The following is a 15376-nucleotide window of genomic DNA, read 5'->3' as shown; positions in this document are numbered from 1 at the left end:
CTGATGCTAGCACGAATAAAGCTGAAAACAAATTTGAAATGGCTGTCATAGCTACAGATTTGTACAGTGAAGAGCCACAAGACATTACTTCAAGCATGAAACACGATTCTGGACAGTTACAACCTACTGTCATGAAGTGACAGTAAACTGGCACATGGATTGTCTGAAACAGTTTGAAAGCTGTTGAGAACGGCATTTATTTTTTTTACTTCTGGTTGCCATAATTTATGTATACTTTCATGACTTAAAAATACTGCCAATCTTTTGATACACCCTTTCTGCCTTGAAACAAAAGCAACAACCCGACACTGAAGTCAGTAGTGCAGACTCGAAGAGGAGACACGGGAAGTGTATTCTGCCAGAAGAAAAGGATCCATGGTATTCAAACTCAATGTCTGAAGTCTTATACACCACATACATCTGCACAACTTTGAAACAGGGAACAACAGGTGGCGGTAACCTTGAGGTTATCAATAAAAAGGTCACATAAACAGACCCATGCAGCTACCAGAAATGAAGATAAGTGCAAGAATCCACATTCTTCACTTGGGGGGGGAAAGATAATATTTCTTATCAAGAGCTGTTGCATTCACTAGAAAGCAATTTTTGGCCAAAGGTGCCCTCTTTCAGGCAATACTTCCAAGAAAGATGGTTTTACCAAAGTTCTTTCAGAGAACAGGAAAAACTTTCTCATCAATTATGCACTTTGATAGTAAGAGTAAGGCTACAAGGCTCTTCCCATTTTCCAGTCACAAACAGAAAACCTAAAGTGACTGGTTACCAGCAGGGATGAGTTCTTGCATGTTTTGCTGGAGGACTCTGGTGTCTCGCAGATTAACAAACAGCCCTTTTTAAAATGAATTGAGACTTCTGCCTCTGGGTATATTCTGCCTATCCTGCCAAGAAAAAAAATCCTTTGGAAAGTTATTTTTCTCCTGACTGCCAGACAGGACAGTTAAACTAAAATCAGCTATTTCAGCCCTTTGTTCCCTGAACACTTTCCTTCAGCAAGTCTGAAGGGGAAGGAACTGACAACCAAACCCCAGCTCAGCTTGCTCCAGAGCTACTCAAGAGCAGCCATGCTATAGCTTCATACCTTAAAGAGGTCTCATTGAGACCTATGCCCTTTCTCCCCAGTGACCTGACCTCCTGGAACAGGAGCTCCAGGAACCATGCCTCCAGAAAGAGTGCCCAGCATCATTCCTGCAAAGCTCAGGCAGCCACAACCTACAATAGCCTCTTCCTAGGCATGCCAATAGTGTGTGCCAAGGAAAACCAGAGGCCTTCTATTAAAATTCTATTTGCTGTTCAAACCTGAGATACCTCAACTATGAGTTTTTTGTTGTCCCAGTACCACCAATAAGGAAATCCAGCTTTTTCAGAACTTGGTTAGAATACACTTCAAATTTTCTAAGCTGTAGCTGTGTTTAGCATTCAACCTGGAATCAAGAAACAGAGGTTAGAAGGAGCAGCAGCTTCCAGATACCTCTTCATCACAACTACAGAGAGAGAACCAAAATTCACCAGAGACATGAACAAGATGCTGTGGGATCATGGCAGAGATCAGTTTATGTCACTGAACATAAGGCCACGTGCACGGGCTTCACTGTAGTTCAGGGAATGGTGTCAAGGAAACCACACTATTGTTAATGTAAGCTGTGCTGCCAACCAAAGCTCAGGGTTTCATCTATCAGCACTGAACACCAAGCATCCCACATAAGGACAACTTTCACCACATAAGACAAGCCTGAGGCTGTTTCTGAAGGGGAACATCCAGAAGGAATCTCCTGAGATGAGCCAGACAGCAGGTGTGCTCCAGTGGAGATAGACCACATGTTACACATGAAGCTGAGTTGTCGAGTTAAGCCATGACTTTGATTACATGGTTTCCAACAAAACTGCTCAACACAACAGCCCTTCAGAACTGCTGGCTGGGGAGCAACACGAGGAAACAAAAATAAGCCTCTTGCTCCTAAAATAAAGTACAAGCAAGAACTAACTGCATTAGATACAACCCATTTTAAGAGAACACAAGTTACAACAGCCGCTTTCAAAGAAGGATAAAATTTAGCTTATTTCAAAACAAGGGGTGCCTGCATCAGGTATGTAGCCAACACTTTAACTCCAATTACAAATACAGGGCTAAATGAGACTTTCAGGTCCCAGAATGGTAAGTGAACAGCAAAAATGTTTTACAACAGTAATGTTTCAGTGCCCTCTGTTCCTAAACAAATCTCATTCTTTCAATAAACTACTGAAAATAAAGGGATAGCTTTTAAGGCAGTTACAAAGTAAGACCAAGCTTTAAAGGGGATGTTTTAGCAGGAAACTAAATGGCAAGTAGAAAGGAATATTGGTTTTTAAGTTTCTTAACCCAACTAAAGGCATTCTTAAAAAAAAAATAATAAAAAAAAGCATTTTTCCTTCTTCAACCCCATTTATTGAGCCCCACAGAACACATCATTTAAAGCTACAAAAACACAGTACAGGGCTGAATAAGACAGACCCAGACTGGACACTATTAGAGACCCAGAGTGTTTAGGCAGTGATCATATCAAGGTGGTGTTTTGTTGTAGACTGACTGTTAAAGAGGCAGAATGCGTTAATGAAATAACTGCGAAAGACACAATAGGCAAGTTTGACACTGAAGTGACTTAACTTTTACATTACCTGCATAATCTCTCTAACATGTTTGGGCTGCATGTTTTCAGACAAAGTATGGACATATCTCAGAAATCACCCTCTGTGCTCTTTTCCTCTGTTCTAGGGAAGTTTTTGTATTAACAGGTCTTTGACTATCTAGCGTGTAGATATTGTAGTCTCACAAATGAGATGCCCAATTCTGAGTTCCAGTGAAAGGCACCTTGCTCTCCCCAAGACATGTAGTTCACTAATTTCCAGGTCAGAAGAAAAGTTCAAAAGGCATAATCCCAGCATGTTTTCATGCCACAACAGAACATAGACAACCTAAGTAAAATGCAATACAATGTTATTCCCACAAGTTCATTAAAGAAGTTGATTGCATCTTTCCCAACTGCATAAACACTACATTGCAAATTCTTGTAGACTCTGACTGAAACTTTTAAGGTTGCACCAGCCAGGGACTAGCCCTAACCACAGACATCACTGTCCAGTTGATAGCACTGTTTCACTAGCATTAATGTCCCCCAGATTGCCTGGGTTCCTGTGAGCAGCTATTCAAACCACCACCACAGCTCTGTCGCACTAAGAGCTTGAGGGGCACACAGCCCCAGGGAAGTCTCCAGGAACTCCAACCTTTCTCTAGCAAGGTTCTGGGCACCAGCTTCTGAAAAATCCAGTACAGACACAGCCTTGTCAAATACAGGAAGCCAGGAAAGGAATGATGGTATCTCTTCTAAGCAGGATGGAACAGAGTCTGATAACCTATTGTTTCACATAGTTTGGAATAATGGACACCATGCATCTTTCTGAAGAGCATAAACAATGTCTCCTCTCCCTCCCTTCCTCCAGGAACTAGATACTAAGTGCTAAAAATGCAAAAGTCTGAAGTAAAGTTTCACATGCTGCTTCACCACTAAGTTTTATCCAAGCTGTTAAAGGCTAGCTGTTCACCAATGCATTTTGGTGCCCAGTTGAGTATCTATTTAACAGACTAGCAATTGGGCCCCCATAATGCTGATGCCTTTTCACAGAATACAGGCCCCTGTTTCAGCTCTCCTTGACTGCACACACAATTGAGCTTCATTACTTGAGAATATATTTATATCCACACAATTTTACAGTTACAGTAGGACTCTTGTGCAAAAATACAACTGTCCCTTTTACTTATAGCAAACAACAGATGTCCATACAAACCATCTAAAGAAAATCTGGACATTGCATTGATTCTTGAAGGGGCTGTAAGTAACTGACAGGTCATAGATGTTTTCTAGGCATAGTTCCAAGATGGCACTACTGTTTCTATTCGAACTCAAAGTATATTTATTACACTCAAATCCCAAGAGGTTTTGGTTTTATTGTGTGTAGGCACATGAGATTCCTGTCCAATGTGCTCCACAACGCAGAGTCTTGCTTGATACTGTGAAAACATCTAGCTCTTGTCCTTGGGCCATGTCTTTCAGCAATTGGGATCATTTCCCATCAGTGTTTCCCCACCTCATCTTTGTGGTTTGCAACTTTGCTACTTGAGACTTGGTTGCTTTCCTACCCAGTAATCAGAGAATTTCAGGATTGTCTACAGATAAGATGCTCCGACTTAAAAGTTCCCTGGGACCCAAGTTACCTCACGAAGGATCTTCAAATATTTGCAGAGCTGATAGAAGCGAAACAGTCCCTCAAAAGAGTCAAAGTGACACTTCCTTACTTTCAAGACAATTCTTAGTGCACTGGAAAAGGCACTGAATCTATACACTACAACCTCTTCTAGTTTCCTGTGTACTCCTAGTATTCTCTGGAGTCAAATTCTTTAAACAGCAAGTTAGATCCTTGGCACATTGCAGCCATATCCGTAAGGACCAGAAAGTATGCTAACATCTTGCACTTAACATTTCTAGAAAACTGAGCTGCTACAGAGAAAACTGAAATTTACAGAGTGTTGTAGGATAAAACTTGATTTTGAACCAACAGATGCTAAAAACGTAACAGCTGTCTTGTTAGAGTTCTAATAAAGGACCACATCAGTCCCCTTTAAATCTCTGTCTCCTTTAAATAAGAAGAGAATCAACTCAATAGAGATTAATTTTGCAATGGAACACTTGTTTCCTTGGTGTTCACATGAGGACTAGCAGAAGGCTAAATTTCACTTAATTTCCTCTAGAAATACGTACTCACCTCACTTTGGATGGATTTTCACTTATTTCGGAGAGGCCAAACAAGTGTTTAACACTGAATTTTAACACTGATTACCACCCAGCTCTAAGTGGGATGGAGCAAACAAAAATTCTTGCAGAAGACCGCAAAACCTTCATGGAAGCATTAGCTTCTGCCTACACTTATACTGTGGAAACTATCATAAAAATAGTGTGATATTTATCAAGTGGCTAGTATGCAAGCCACATATATGAAGGTGGTCTGAATAGACTTACCCCCTCCAGCACACACCATCAGTTGCCCCAAGCAGACTGCCAAGTAAGACACCACCGAGCAGTCAGCTGGACCTGGAGCAAGGAACTTTGATTTCCCAGGCAACTCCTAGGAGCAGCCAGTACTAACAAAGCAATCTCCTCTGCCTCCACCAAACTGGAATCATGCACTTAGAAGAGGTCTGCAAACACAAGCTATGAAAACCAAGTACCATCATTACATCTGACCATTCTTAGTTCACCAAATCACCCCAGTAAGATGACTGAGATCTCCAGCCTTAACAGACCCTAGATTTTCTCATCAGCATCAAGGATATTCCATCTGCTGCCGTTTTTATCTTGCTTCAGTTGTGATCAGAGACTATCAATATGCTGGTGCAAAAGATCAGTTAGTGGACTTTGTTCAAAAGGTGACCCAGATGGCAGAACACATCTTAATCCTGATAATTTGAATAGCAAACCACTTAAAAACATCTACTGTGATCTCTTCCACTTTGCAATTATATACATTTTTCTTCTGAAGTCATCATAGTTTTCAGAGAAGTTAGCTTTCATAGAAGTTGGCTTCAAGCAAAAAGAATTAAGGAAAGAAGTATTTGCTTTCGGGTTTTTGTCTAAGTGGTTCAGGCCGTACTTATTACTCATCTTTGATAGTCATCAGAAGCTTTGCAACTTTAAGCAACACTCACATATACAACTGTAAAATCGAATCCTACCCACTAAACACAGCACAGATTTCTACCACATGGCATGACAAATAGTTGGTTCTCTAAGACAACTTTAAAAAGTATCTGGCACTGAAAACTACTCAACATGACAACTCATGAGCTTACCTACTTTATCAGCATCTCTGGGAAAAGAATGATGAAATACAATTAGTACTTCTTCCAGCTGTCACTTGTATGTAGATGATGCCATTTTTACTTCTACAAGCTGAGGGGTCCTTTAAATATTGCAAAAGCCACAGAACTCAGGCTCACATTCTCTCCCTTCTAAGGACTAAAAAAGTTTACTATTCACCAATCTGTAGCTGGAAACTTTTGCAATACATTCCAATTGATTGCAAAATCTGAACAGGATTTAACATTAATTTTGCTAAGCACCTTATTTCAGCGCTTCACTATTCAGAACGCATCTGGGTCTTGTGAAAATCGTAAATCTAGAAGCTGGCTTTATAACTTCTGCCAAGATTTAAATCTTAATTCCCACAGGACTATGCATTTAATGATAAGAAGGCATGGTTTGCTAGACACATTCAGTCCTGAAAGCAAAATCAAGTCCCACAGGGCAGCTGAAATTTCTGCTTTCTTACAGCAGAAGACATTTACTTACTTTTAAGTTTAACTTAGTTCCTCAAGCCTGACGAAGCTTTGCTGATCCCTCCTCAGAAATAAGTAAATAAAGTTGACTGGTGTTGCCTAATGTGAAAAGTTTGCAAAGAATCTATCTATCTGTATAAACCTGCTAAACAGATGCTATTGGGATATAAAAGGTTGCAACCATGTATTATTTAGCTCCTACTGGTCATCCTACAGAACAAGTATTATGTTCAGACTTCATGATATTATTAACATCCAGAAACTGCAGACCTTGAAAGATTTTCTAGGGTCTTTTTTTCTGGCATGCTGAAACAAGAAATCTTTAGATAGCCTCCTCCTACTTACTCAAACATAATACAAATTAAGCAGTATTTTAAAATCAGCATTTCTCCTATTCCAAAGTGGGAATATGAAAATAACGAATTCCTTGTGTGGTTTTACAACCAAGACATAACTACAACACGAAGAGGAGGAGGAGGAGTACTGCACTTGAGAGGTACTAGGCCAACTTCAAGAGCAGAAGGCAGCAGCATCCAGATGTTCACCAACCTTTCTATATCCAATTAAGAGAAACCTGATGAGATCAGGCACTGTACCCCCCCTCCCCCCCCGCAGCTTTGGGATACCCACATCAGTCCTCTCCCTCCCACCTGCAGGTGTCCGCATGCCGACTGCCTGCCCCCTGCCATAAGCAGCGGTTCTGCCTCCTGAGCAGTTACCCACTATCAGCCTTGATAAGCTGTAGGCAGTGGAAAACCTGCCAGGGACAAGGCGAAAACATCCAAAGATAACCGAGCTGCACACAGAAACCAAGGACCTGTACCTGTTGCCATCCCCCTCCAAGTCAGGTGCCGAAGAAACTACAACAGCCGTGTCTTGCACCAGCTTACTAGTGCAAATGAAGGCAGACGCAGGGAAACTTCTCTTTGCTGACCCCACACTTCCTCAGGCCCACTGGTGTTAGCAATAACAGAAAGCATAAAACAGAAATACACACAGCAGAGGCAGCTGATGCTACAGTGAAGAACGCTGGCAGCTGCTGTCATAGCCCTGACAGTAGCAGCAGCAGGATCAGGTAAGCTCTTTTTGAAGAGCTTCCTGCTGTAAGCAGATCCTAAGGTAAACAATGGTGGATCCCTAGCATTCAGTCGAGCCCTTTGTTGCTTTATCCCTCCACAAGAGAAGCAGATAGATTTGCTAATTGGCCTCTGAATGCCTGCCTGGACATTCCAGGGCCAGGGCCAGAATGAAAGCTGCAAGAACAGAGAAGTGACAAAAAGCTAAGTCAAGAAAAGTAAAGAAGAAATCAAGGAACAACATTCTCTGTGTGTTTTTATGCTCTTGCTCCACCTTCCATGTCTCCAAAGTGGTGCAGGGCCCAAAGACACCAAGGTGAGATAAAGACATTTGTCATGGCCCATCGAAAACTTGCCACTCCTTCCCTTTCCTAAGCCTTTAACTATTTCTTCCTGTTTACAGCACAACCAAACCATTTTTGCTCCCAACATTAAGCTCAAGTTAACCGAAGACCCAATTTGTTAAGCAGATGGTCCATGACACAAGATATTCACAGTTTTGCAAGCATCAGCACAGACCACACAAAGAGCAGAACTCAGGACTGAGGCAGTACTGCACTCACCATGCCACTCTGCTCACTGCCAGCACCACATACTGTTACAAGCCCTCTGAAATGCTATTGTCATGTTCTTGTCAACAGAAAGGGCAACTGAGAAAGGGTTCCTTCAGTACATCATACAAATGCCCTCCATTTAGGAAGATACAGCCCAACCATTCAGTCTATGAGCTGACAGCATGCCAGATGAAAATACCACAACCAAACCTTCAAAGCACAATTTGTCCCTGTATATGAGGATACGGTCCCCTGCTGGAGTTCTGCTGAGTGCTAAAACCCCTGGTGGTGGGCAGACATAAGGCTGGACTTAACACCTCCTGACTGCTGGTACAGGAGATACCCTCAGCGTGAAGGAGGATTAGCTGGTCTAAGCATTTGGCTACTCAGCTGAAAACCGGCACCATTGGAAGGTGATGGGCTTGATGTTCAAAGGCAGCATCTCCTCTACACAGCACTGCACCAGCTACTAGGAAGGAGAAAAAAATAACTTAAAGCTGAACCCAGGACAGTGACAAAAAACCTTTGCTACTCATGAGCAAGCCTGGGTCCTGCGAGATGCGCAGAACTTGGGAGGCTCAATGATCTTTCCTGCACAACTGGGTAAAGTGGTACTGGGCAGAGGGACAATCTGTGCTCAGAGAAGTGAAAAGTCATACCCAGTCATCTGTCCTTCCCATCCCTCCCTCCTGGCTTTATTCTGGACAAGAGAGAGGGGGAGGTAGAGATGGAAGAGAAAGAACAGCCTAAATCCATGACTCGCTGTCCTCCAAGCACAAATACAGTCTCCTTGATGCCCTTCCCTTCCCAGACTGCAGTCCTGTAGAAGCACAGGGGCAATGTAAACTCCAGGCCACAAACCGTTCATGAGTACTTCAGGATGACCAGTAAGGGCAGTGCTGTCCAGCCTTCCTCCAAACAAGCTAGTTCAAGTACCTCCCTTTGAAACTCAGGGGGAGGATGCTTTCCATACGCATTTTTCTTAGCAGGTGCCCCAGGTTCAGTGCCATGATTTTAAAGCCAAGTGCATTACCCCTTTTCTATTTTATACTGCTTGGCTAGAGATTTTGCCGTTTATTTGAAACAAAAACTTTCCAAGCCTAAAAGTTCGTTGGTTTATTCCACTTCCTTTTTTAAGGAGACTACCGCTTGTATATTTAATGCTATTCATCTTGCATTTAAATTCCTGAATGATTTGATTATTTATTACATATTGAATCCACATAGAAGACAGAGGTGGAATCCTAATGCTTGTTATAGCCAGAATGCACTTTCACATTGTTCTTAGGACAATTATTTAGATAGGTTTCCCGGAAACACTGATCCATTTGAGATATGACAACTTCTGTGCTCCTTCTGGAGCAGCAAACTCCGTACAGCTACATTGACAAGGCTGCACACTACCAGCACCTCTGAACTTCCAATACAAAGTCTGATCACTTTGCTTCTTGTCCCAGGAGAAAGGAAAATAAGCTGATGCAACCAAGGGGTAACGCTACTTTTGTTATGCTTGCCTATTGCCACGATGCAAATCAGATGACAGCAGCATTCCTTGATGCAATCAGCCCCAAGCTACTACAGAAAGCAAAAGTTTTGCTAATTTGTAGTTCCCAAATTACAAGCAACTTGCATTAGCATTCACCCCCATGGAATGATGTTTAACTGAATGCCAATACATTCCAGAAAATGAACTATTAGATAGAAACAATGAACATCTGGGGAGACCTACTACAAAAGAATTAATATATTTCCATCACGATTCATTTCAGAGGAAAGTTGGCAAGGATTTAGCCTCATCCTTGACTGCTGACTACTCAGACATTATAGCATCATCATGTGAGTGCTGGGAAATCTACAGTGAAACTTACTGATTAAAAACATTTATTTTTCTAATTACATTAGCATTATATATTTCCTTGAGAGCTGCAGGTCTTTGATAAAGATGGGGAGGGAGGGGGGAGAACATAAAGAATAAAAGAAAAAACGAAAACAAAAATGCAAATATGCACCAGCAGCACAGGAATGAAATGTAAAACCAGTCATCCTTTCAGGCAAAATCCTACCTGAAAGTAATTGCAACAGATTGCTCCAACAAAGGCACCATCCTGGCAAGAAATAATTATAGCAACAAATGGCAATCAAGTGATTACATTACATCTTGGGTCTCAATACACTGAGAACAAGACCAGTGGAAACAAACTCACTTTTTTGGGGGGTTTTGTAAGGGAAAAAAAAAAAGGGGGGGCATTTAAATACAGCCTGACGGGGAAGTTTAGAATGGACAGTACCTTCTTCCTCTTGCGAGACAGTGCAGGTAGGAGCCCTTATCAAGCCATCTTTATCAGCACTACATGATTCCTACATTAGTATTTTCTTTGCTGCTGCTCCAGTAACACTTCACATCGGCCTGACTGTTAACAGTGAGAACGATTCTAACAGGACAGCTTGCTTAGAGGGGGCCTAAGAGCCGTGTGACTCACAGTGGGAGCAGGAGTTACTTTGCAGTCAGTCTCTTAACACACGCTCCCACTTCTCGGCGTCACTCGTTCACCCGAGTTCCACGAAAGCCTCGATCTAGTCTTTTCTAAGTCACAAATTAAGGCAACTTGGCCGCTGTTTTTTTTTGCTTAGTCCTCCTGCTCCTCGTGCTATACAGCAAAGTAAAAAAGTTGCCCTAATCCAGAGACTTCCAGATCCATCCTTCCACACAAGCATCCCCAGTGCTTCACCCATTCCCGCCTCCTGTGCCCTGAAGGCCAGGCGAACACCCTAATTCCCACAAGTTCGGTGCAGAACAGCAACTCGCCCCAAACTTTCGGGGCAGCCCCGGAAAGCTCCCTCCCGCAGCGGGGACTGCCTCGTCAGCCCGTTCGTCCGTCTTTCGCTACGGCTCGTCCCTAGCACCAAGGGTATGGTGGCCGTCCGTCCATCCTCCCGACCCGCTCCCAGGCAGCGACATGCCCGCTCAGCCGCGACACGGGCTCACTCACCTGGGGACAGCTGGAAGTTGGCCGGTAACTGGAGAGTGGTGGCGTGCGGACCCCTGGGTGCCACTGGCCGTGGGCCCCCGGTGGAGACCACCCGTACCGCCGGGGGGCCGCCGGTGCTAGCCGCCAGGCGCGGCGGCTGAGGGGCGGCGGAGGGCGCCGGGCCGCCGGGTACCTTGGCGGCGAGGCTGTCGGCGGCAGGGGTGCCGGGAAGTGCGGGGGGCGGCGCGGCGGTGGCCGCCTGCTCCGGGTGCCCGCCGGGCATCAGCCTGACGGGGGCCGCCGCCGAGGTGCTCATGGAGGAGGAGGAGGCGACGGGACGGGGGACGGCCGCGTTGCGTAGCCCCGCAGCATCGCGGGCAGAGGACGCTCAGGCGCTGCCCCGGCCGCCGGCTCGCTCGGGGAAACACATGGTGACCGCGCTCTACCGGCTCCGGGCGCCGCGCACGTGGGCCCGGCCGGCCCGGCCTCCCCTGCCGGCGGCGGGAGGGAGGGAAGGAGGCCGGGCGGGCGGGAGAGGGCGGTGGGAGGACGGGCAAAGGGCGGGCCCACGCCGCCGAGCGCGACCTACTGCGGCGGCGCTCGGCCCGGCCCGGCCCCGGCGCTCCTCGGAGCCCGCGCTCCTGTGGTGTTTACCGAGCCACGCGGTGGCGGAGCCCGGCTCTGGTCAATGCGGCGGCACCACGGGAGTCCCGGCGGCGGCCTGCGGGACAGGGAGGGTCTCCTCACAGGGAGACGGGAGGGAGCAGCTGTCCCCCCCGCCCCTCGTTGCGGGTCCCGGCTGCTGTCCCAGCCTGCGCCCGCGGCGTAGGGTTTAGTAGTTCGGGAAGGTAAAGCCGGGCGCTGTGCCTGCAGTCGGCCGCCTCCCTGCGGCAGAGCGGGGCTGCAGGTGTTCTGCGCTGCCTCTGAGAACGGGAGCGCCAGCGAGGGTAAGGATCCCCGTGTCGCGTTATGCTCAGGAGCGCGGCTGAACTTGCCGACAGGCCGAAAAGGAGAAAGCAGCGCGTACCTGTGAGAAGGAAGGGGGACAGGGATGTCCCGTTTGACCTTCAGGCCCAGGGCTCGATGTGGAGGAGGGCTGAGGAGGGACGTGCCACCTGCCTCCCCTGTAAAGCAAATGTGATGGTTAATAGGAGATGCATAACACAGCCTTTAAAGTCAGTAGAGTGTAGCTGAAAGTCTTTGCTCGTTTGACTGGGATGTTAGCATGACCTTCAGTAATACAGTGGTATATCATAACCAAGTTTGGGCTAAATTCCAGTAGGTTTTGAAGGATGCTTATGCACTTGTTTCTCTTTACCCATAAAACTTGAGGGGTGTTGCCCATATGCCCAAGTTGAGCACAACATATAAGATGACTATAAAACCAAGGCCTGATGTACAGTTCCTTATAGAGGTGCAAAAAGCAGAGTCTGACAAAATGTTAGGAGAGAAAAAAATTTCCTTTTGATTACCCTCTGAAACTACATTTTTCAGATAGAAACATAGACAATAAACTCTAATACTTGATGATACGCTGAAGATCACGTAACATGTGAACAGAATGTAAGAATGTACACACATTTTTTTTCCATGCCCCAATAGATGAACCATGCCCAAATAAGTGCAGTTCCATGCTCTGCTGTTTTCCGAGTCTGAGGGAGCAAAGGAAACACTCCTCTCTTTGACCATATCCTTTCTCAGCCTTGCTTGATTCCATAGCATCACTACTTTAAAATGCAGTCAGCATTTTAACTGATACAGCTACAGAACAGAAATTGCTTGAGATGAGAACTGAAAGCATATGGCCACATTGATTTCCAGTGCAGTCACAACTGTACCCTCTCAAGCTCCACTAGTACTGGTAACAACAGCCATGAAGGACCGGCAGGCTGAGTGCCTGAATCTTTTACATGCATGTCAAGTTTGCCCTGCTGTGCTTTCACTATTGCTACACTGGTAGCTTTGACAGATTGCAGAAAGTGCAGCTATCACACCTGCATTCACAACATACGAGATAAGAAACACTGTCATTCAAGCCTATATGCAGGAACACAAAACCCCAACCCTATTTAGGATCCAAACACAGTGTTTTCTCTCTCACATGTCATCCCTTCTCCCTCATCGCTGCAGCTCTTTGCCTTACCTCAGCTCTCGTTGTGCCTGCCATTCCAGAACAAACTCATCCCAAAATCCAAAATGGGTGACAGCAGCAGCAGTGGTTACAATTCCCAAGAGTGAGAGCAGGCAAGATGGTAACACAGGAGGGAGGCAGTCTCTGTGTACCCCTTAGAGCTCTGAGCAAATTACATCACTTCTTAACACATAGGAAGCTGCATTACACGCAGAGTAACGACCAGGGTACAGTGAGTTATCTCCCACCTGCCAAAGGATGTTCAGAGACCAGGAGACATGGAAGCTGTAGTTCCAGTAAAGACCAACAGTGACCAGTAGCAGGACGATGCAAGGGAAAGCACACTGCCCACTCTTCTTGGACTTCAGAAGAACAACTGGCTTATTACTTAAGGCCGAGTTTTTCCTCTTGTTGGGGCCATTCAGATTCTGAAGGAATCTTTGAGATCCCCATGCAAATGTTCAGGAGTGAAAGCATATCTGGAAGAGACAGAAACAGCTGAAGGAGACAGAAGGTATGCACTAAAGCTGCGAGGCACAGCAGAATGTGGAAAGAGGAAGTTGAAAATACAGCATAGTGAGAGAAAAACATAAGGAGGCTGCAAAAGAGGCAAAGGAAGTTACATGAAAGACAACACAGGAAAAGGTATTATAGCACAATGATAATAAAGAGAAAAGAAAAACTAACCAGTGCACAAAGCCTAGAAGATTTAGAAATATGCATGTCTTAAAAAAATACTGGGCTAACAAAGTGCCATAAGTGTCCTCTCCAAATAAAGTAGATGCACTCATCATTCTATGAAACTGCACAGGAAATAAAAGGAAGAGTCTTTTTACAACACTGGAAAAATGTGTTACAATAAGGACTAAACATTACTAGTATGCAGTCTTTATTACCCAAGTTAAGAGAAATGCAAAAACTCAGAATAGCAAGGAATAAGTAATCTGGAATTTTTAAAGCATTTTCATAATTGAACAAGTTACAGCACATGGAGGAAGGTTATTTTTGTTACTACCTGGAGCTTGTTGGTTTTATTTTTAAATGATCTTTATTTTCTTGGGTGACTGCTACGACCAAAGAAAACCCATGCACTGAAAAACTCTGACTAAAGTCATCATCTTGTCTGCAGCTTCTCCTGCCTGCCACGACCTTATCCAGGAGATACTGATGAACATGGTGACTGCTTTTTGAAGTCAGACAAAGATACATCCAAGTGTTCATTCCATGAATGCTGAGCCTTGGCAAATTGACGTGCTTTGCTACTTCAGATAACCAGTGAATAGATTAATCTGATGTTCACGTAGAAGTATATTCTTTACCATCTGGGCACAGGAAAGCATAACTGCAGACAAGTTAAGATTTCTTCTCCAGGAGTCATTAGGTTATATACTGCCTGGAGTTTGGTCTGTGTAGCCTGTTTTCAACAGCCAAGACCTATACAGCATAGACTTAATCGGTCTCTGCTGTTCTAAACTTTCTTGAGGCTTTCAAATAGCATATTTGAAACCAAACATCCACCCTCCAAAATTTCTGTCCAGACAGCAGGTCTCAACTCTTCTGAAGATGGACCTCCATAAAGTCCTTAAGATTTTACATCAGTTTCACATCCAGTGCTTTGGTTTTAGTTTCCTACAATCCCAATAAACCCATCTAATATGCTTTAGGGTTTTTAATCTGTCAGTGATCCAATTTACAAAAGTTTTATTTCCCCTGATTGATAAATCGTCAATTAAATACTACCAGTAAATTAGCTGGAATGAGAAACTTGTAACATTTGCCTTAAGCTTTTCTTAAATGACAGAGACCTGGCAGCACTGTGGAATTAACTTAAGCATGGAACAGCAACATAAAGGGAAGAAAAAGGTGTGAAGATTTAATCTCATTAGTTAAAATAGTTAATGGGAAAAAATAAAAGCTTACCATGAAACAAGTTTAATAGTAACAAAGAACACTTGCTCTTCAGGAAAAGATACTGAAATAAATGAGATACTGTAGTTAAGAACAGTAAAATTCACAGAATAGAAATTTTCATTTAAAAAATAAATAAACAAATGAGAATGGGTTAACTGGAGGTGCCAGCATAGAAGATATGGCTAAAAAGATTAGGTCATGGGAACACAGTTGCAAATGTGAATTTATTTATTAATTATAACAACAAAGTGAAATCACAGCTGGGTATTTAATATCCTCAGTAATCCCACCCCTACATCAAGTTTGCAATTTAAGTAGATTTTTTTTCTTACTTTACAGTCAGTGTTACAGTC

General features: G+C 44.2%; 1 protein-coding gene across 2 annotated transcripts in view; it reads right to left on the bottom strand.

The window, feature by feature from the left end:
* TAF4B (TATA-box binding protein associated factor 4b) overlaps positions 1-11468 on the bottom strand; it is a 72102-nt gene extending 60634 nt beyond the window's left edge. For both annotated transcript variants that reach the window (XM_057397662.1, XM_057397663.1), the window contains exon 1: positions 11003-11468. In XM_057397662.1, the coding sequence (XP_057253645.1) occupies positions 11003-11297 (295 nt within the window). In that variant the 5' untranslated portion in view covers positions 11298-11468. The remainder of the gene's footprint in view (positions 1-11002) is intronic.
* Positions 11469-15376: the final 3908 nt, after the last annotated feature.

The sequence above is a fragment of the Pezoporus wallicus genome, unplaced genomic scaffold (assembly GCF_028554395.1).
Source record: "Pezoporus wallicus isolate ANWC-B61680 ecotype Strahan unplaced genomic scaffold, APGP_CSIRO_Pwel_v1 contig_227, whole genome shotgun sequence".
Lineage (NCBI taxonomy): Eukaryota > Metazoa > Chordata > Aves > Psittaciformes > Psittacidae > Pezoporus > Pezoporus wallicus.
Note: the sequence above shows the minus strand (reverse complement) of the source record. Positions and strands in the feature narration are given on the sequence as shown.